The following is a 4,217-nucleotide window of genomic DNA, read 5'->3' as shown; positions in this document are numbered from 1 at the left end:
GTCCCTGCCCCTGTGTGGGCCTTGGTCTCCTCATCTGGGAGCCAGAGGGAGATGAGCCGTGGTGCAGGCCTCACAGTGGGTGACGAGGCTCAAGGGTGGGGAGGAATGTGGGGAGCTTGGACCTGGCTCCAAAGGCAGGCTTGAGCGGAGAGCAGTGATGACGGTCAGATGACGCTTGGGCCTCAGGAGACTGTGGGAGGCAGACAGAGTTCGTCAAACCTTCCAGACGAGGTAACAGGTTCAGGGAGGCCTGGGCGGGCCCAAGGTCACACAGGACTGAGTGTTGGAGCTGGGATGGCTCTGGAAGCAGAGCACCCTGGAGGTGGGAGCCGCAGGGGCACCAGGTGACTGGGGCCACATGTCCAGGGTCCCCGATCTGGGAGGGGTCTGGGAGGACACTTGGAGGGGAGCATCGGCTCACTGGCCCTGTCAACACCCTGGCAGGAGGCGACCTCTATGTTGACCAGCCTGGAGACGGGCCCCATAGGTGCCCAGAAGGTAAGGGTGCCTGTGGAGGAGGGGCCCAGGAGTCGCAGGAGAGGGGACTCCCCTTCCTAGCCGGAGGTCTCTACCAGCAGAGAGGGAGTCTTTCTCCTCCAGCCCTGCTCCTGGTGCCACAGACCTGAAATGCCTGCATTGGAAGTGACCAGGAGGAGGCCTGGAACGGATGGGCGCACAACGGATTTGGGACAGGGAGGGGCGGGGACCACGTACCCTGGGTTTTGCCAGAGCCGGCTGCTGGGAGGTGCCTGCAGGAGTTTGGGGTTCCTGGAGGAGAGAAGAGGAGGAAACTGGGGGGAGGCCGCCTAGGTGGGTAGCTTGGGCTGGGCAGGAGGCTGGGGTGAGGAGTGGAGGAGAGGCCTTTGACGGCTCCTGAGAGCGGGATCTCATCACCATCTCCACCCCGCTGGCACAGGGGCTCATCCCCTTCCTTGGCACATTCCTCAATTACCTGCTGCTGCTGGACACCAACATGGAGGATTACCTGGAGGTGAGTGAGCCTGGAGGTGGGGCTGGGGATCAGGATTCGGAGATTTGGGAGGAGAGACTTGCACTGAGGCCTGAGCTCACAACCCTTGGCAGAGTCCTCTCGTGAGGGCCTCACAGCCACCCCGGGAGCTGGGTGTCATGCCCATCTTAGTGATGAGTGAATATAGGATCCAGCTGAGCCGCCAGTCCAGGCTGCCTGACTGCGGAGCTGCTGGAGGGTGTGTCTGAGCTGGACTCAGCCTCTCCCTCAGGCCCCGCCCCTGCAGGGAGTGAAGCCAGGCCCCTCCAAGGCAGGAAGCACACGAGTGGCTGAGCATCCCTTCCTGCCTGAGGCCTCAGTCTGTCTGTCTGTCAGAGAGGGCTGTCTTAGAATGTCCCTGAGCCATAGCCCCGTGGCCTCCTTGCTCTGGAGCTCAGAGTCTTGCCCGGGACCCATTCCTGTTTCTGGTAGCGCCTGCTCCCTGGTCGACCCTGCTGGTAGTGCAACCTGAGAAAGGGTGGAGACGGGGGCTAGCTATGGGCTAAGGGGGCTGTTGCTCATGGACTTTGGCTCTCTGCCTTCCAGGGAAATGAGATCAATTATGAGAAAAGGAGTGAGGTGAGCAGCTGTGGCCTCCCCGTGCGGAGGGTGGGGCTGTGGCAATCAGAGACTCCTCCGGGGAAGACCTTCTCTGGCCCGATGCCTTGGGCCTTGCTTTTCTTGGGAGAGTTCGGCACCCAGAGCTGGGAAAGCCGTCCCACTGGTGCGTGGGGGAAGGGGCTGGCACCAAGGACACCTTCCCGCAGGAGGAGCTATTTCAAGCCAACTGTGAGAACGAGCAAGTCCTGCACGGAATTGGAGGGAAGGAGGGTTCCCATGTGGGCCAAGACCCCAGACCAGCTCCTTGACCCTCTTCTCACCTGTCTGAGTCCCCAGCACGGTCCCCCACCCAGGCCCCGTCTGCATCATGCCCTTTCTCCCAGGAATTCAAAGTCACCCAGCAGATCTTCCTGCTCCAGGAGGCAGTCCATCTTTACCACATTGAGGCTGAGGAGCGATTTGGGGCCTGGTTCGAGGCCATGGAGCCCCTCAGCGAGGATGAGAGGTGAGGCGGGGCAGGAGTTGGTGAGGGCAAGGCGGACTCTCTCTGATGGCCAGCTCCAGGGAGCCCGTGCCCGTGGCTTCCGGGTCAGTCCCGGGGCTTGTCGCATGGTCACCCGTGGGGCCCTGGGACTCCAACTGCTGGCCGTCTCTGGGAGGGTCACCTGAGGTGTGGCTCCCGGTAGCTGAAAAGTCCACTCTGTCCTTTAGCTACAGCCTGTCCTGCCACCTGGAGCCCCCACAGGAGAGGGCCGGCAAGATGCGCCGGTTTTTCCTGCCCAGGAAGAACCGCGCATCTCTCAGCTCAGGGCTCGGTGAGTGTCCAGACAGGCAGGGACTGAAGCCAGGGGCTCCGGAAAGCTTCGGGCTAAGCACGGGCCTAGGGAGATGGACAGCCGGCACGGGGATCCCAGCTCCACTGCTGCCCAGGCCTGTGAGGGACAATTCCCTTGACCTTTGTGGGACTCAGCTTCCTCTTCTGTGAAATGGGTGAAGCGAAATGCCAGCTCCCATGTCAGGGACAATGGGGTAGTGTTGACTGAACACTCAGGACAAGGTTTGGAGCAGAATGCAGTGGGGCTGAGGTGTTGGGCTGGGATACTGGTGTGACCCCCCAGTCATCAGTGTCTTCTCTTCAGTCACCAGACCCCCGACGCAGAACCCAGCAACAGTGGCAGATCCCGGTCCTTCCAACAGCTCGAGTGCAGCCTGCTCTTCAGCGGCGGGGACACGGCTGGGAAACACGCGGGGCCCCAGGCCGGCTCCTCCCATGCTGATGGGGAGAAGAACATTCTAAGCCTTTTCCTGGGACCCCTGGAGCCCAAGAGGGAGGGGACGACCCCACCCCACAGGCCTGGCATCTCCACCCCAGCGCCTGTTTACCACTTGGGAAGGGGCCGTATTTCTTTCGTGTTAATAGTTAGTGCTAGTTTTGAATTTGATGTTAAAATCCTGTTTCTGTTCCAGCCTGCGAGTCACGGTCTGGTTCTTTCCCCTCCTGTGCTCGTGTCAAGGAGACACAGACTCTCGCGTTCCTCCTGGAATGAAGAAATCTTGCAGGGTCTCGGCTTATTGTATGTGAGAGAAGGGAGAAGGGCCAGGCCCCTCCCTGGATACTGAAGGACACCTCCGCGCCCCCCCCTTACTCAGAGGACGGGTTCATTTCAGTGTGGTTCACGTGGGCCAGGAGCAGAGACAGCACCCAGAACTCCTGGCATTTAGAGGGTGGAGGTACTTTCACAGGCAGAGCAACAACCACTGGAATGCGGGTGTCTTTCAAAGGGCACGGGCCAGCACCACGACCTGCCCCAGGACAGTGGCTGCTTTTCCACCCCTTTGGAGGAGAGGCCACGTTTTCGGCTTCTCTTGTGGAGGTTCCTCTTCACCAGATGTTAGGAACTTGTCGTTTTCTAATCAGGCTCTGGACAGCAGCAGCTCTAAGTGCAGAGAACGATGTAAAAGCTCAAAACGTGCATGTGGAGGGTCAAGGCCGGAGAAGGTCATGTGCAGATGGACTAAGGGCAGGCAGGACCCTCCCTCCCCCGGCCCCTCTGGGGGCTCCATGTTCACCCTTCACCTGGATGGAATCCTCTGGGATCCCGGTCCACGGCTCTGAATTCCTTTCCCTGCAAGTTTGGTATCCAGGGGGACAGATCTGTGATGCCGCTTTGAAGGCTGCATCTGGGCTTCCTTCCCGACGCATCACTGCTCCTTGTCCACCAGGATTCCCTGCCTCCGTGCACTTCCTTCTACAATTCTTGGAAGGGCAGAAATTCCCTCGAATGCCTCGGCCTCTCTGTCCCGTACCTCGTGGCCACTCCTCCCTGGCAGGGTCTGACGGATCACGGGTGGAGTCTGCTTTGCAAACATTAGATACCCTAATCCTGGCCAAAGAATGACCTATACTCTCCCTCGCTGCCCAGGGTGACAATGGGCCCCTGTGGTTCTGAGGTGTGTGGTCTCAGGCAATCACCTGTTCACACACTCAGGCATGTTGTTTCTGACTCATCCTAACGGGGCAGGAGGACCTGAGCCCCTCGGTCCATGCAACCCCTCGGAGGGCTGTGTTCTCTTGCCCAGCCTTATGCTCCGTTTATGGTGTGGGTGTGAATCTTTCCCGTTGGAAGCTTTCAGAGATGAGTCGTGA

General features: G+C 60.0%; 1 protein-coding gene across 1 annotated transcript; it reads left to right on the top strand.

Annotated features, from left to right (window-relative positions):
- Positions 1–207: 207 nt before the first annotated feature.
- Positions 208–3,035, top strand: LOC139039844 (ral guanine nucleotide dissociation stimulator-like). Its single transcript, XM_070480935.1, has 7 exons — positions 208–344; positions 445–498; positions 917–991; positions 1,556–1,588; positions 1,954–2,075; positions 2,282–2,385; positions 2,710–3,035. Exons 2-7 carry the CDS (start codon positions 457–459, stop codon positions 2,865–2,867), a joined length of 534 nt encoding a protein of 177 aa, XP_070337036.1. The 5' UTR covers positions 208–344; positions 445–456; the 3' UTR covers positions 2,868–3,035.
- Positions 3,036–4,217: the final 1,182 nt, after the last annotated feature.

This window comes from Equus asinus, chromosome 12 (assembly GCF_041296235.1).
Source record: "Equus asinus isolate D_3611 breed Donkey chromosome 12, EquAss-T2T_v2, whole genome shotgun sequence".
Classification (NCBI taxonomy): domain Eukaryota; kingdom Metazoa; phylum Chordata; class Mammalia; order Perissodactyla; family Equidae; genus Equus; species Equus asinus.
Note: the sequence above shows the minus strand (reverse complement) of the source record. Positions and strands in the feature narration are given on the sequence as shown.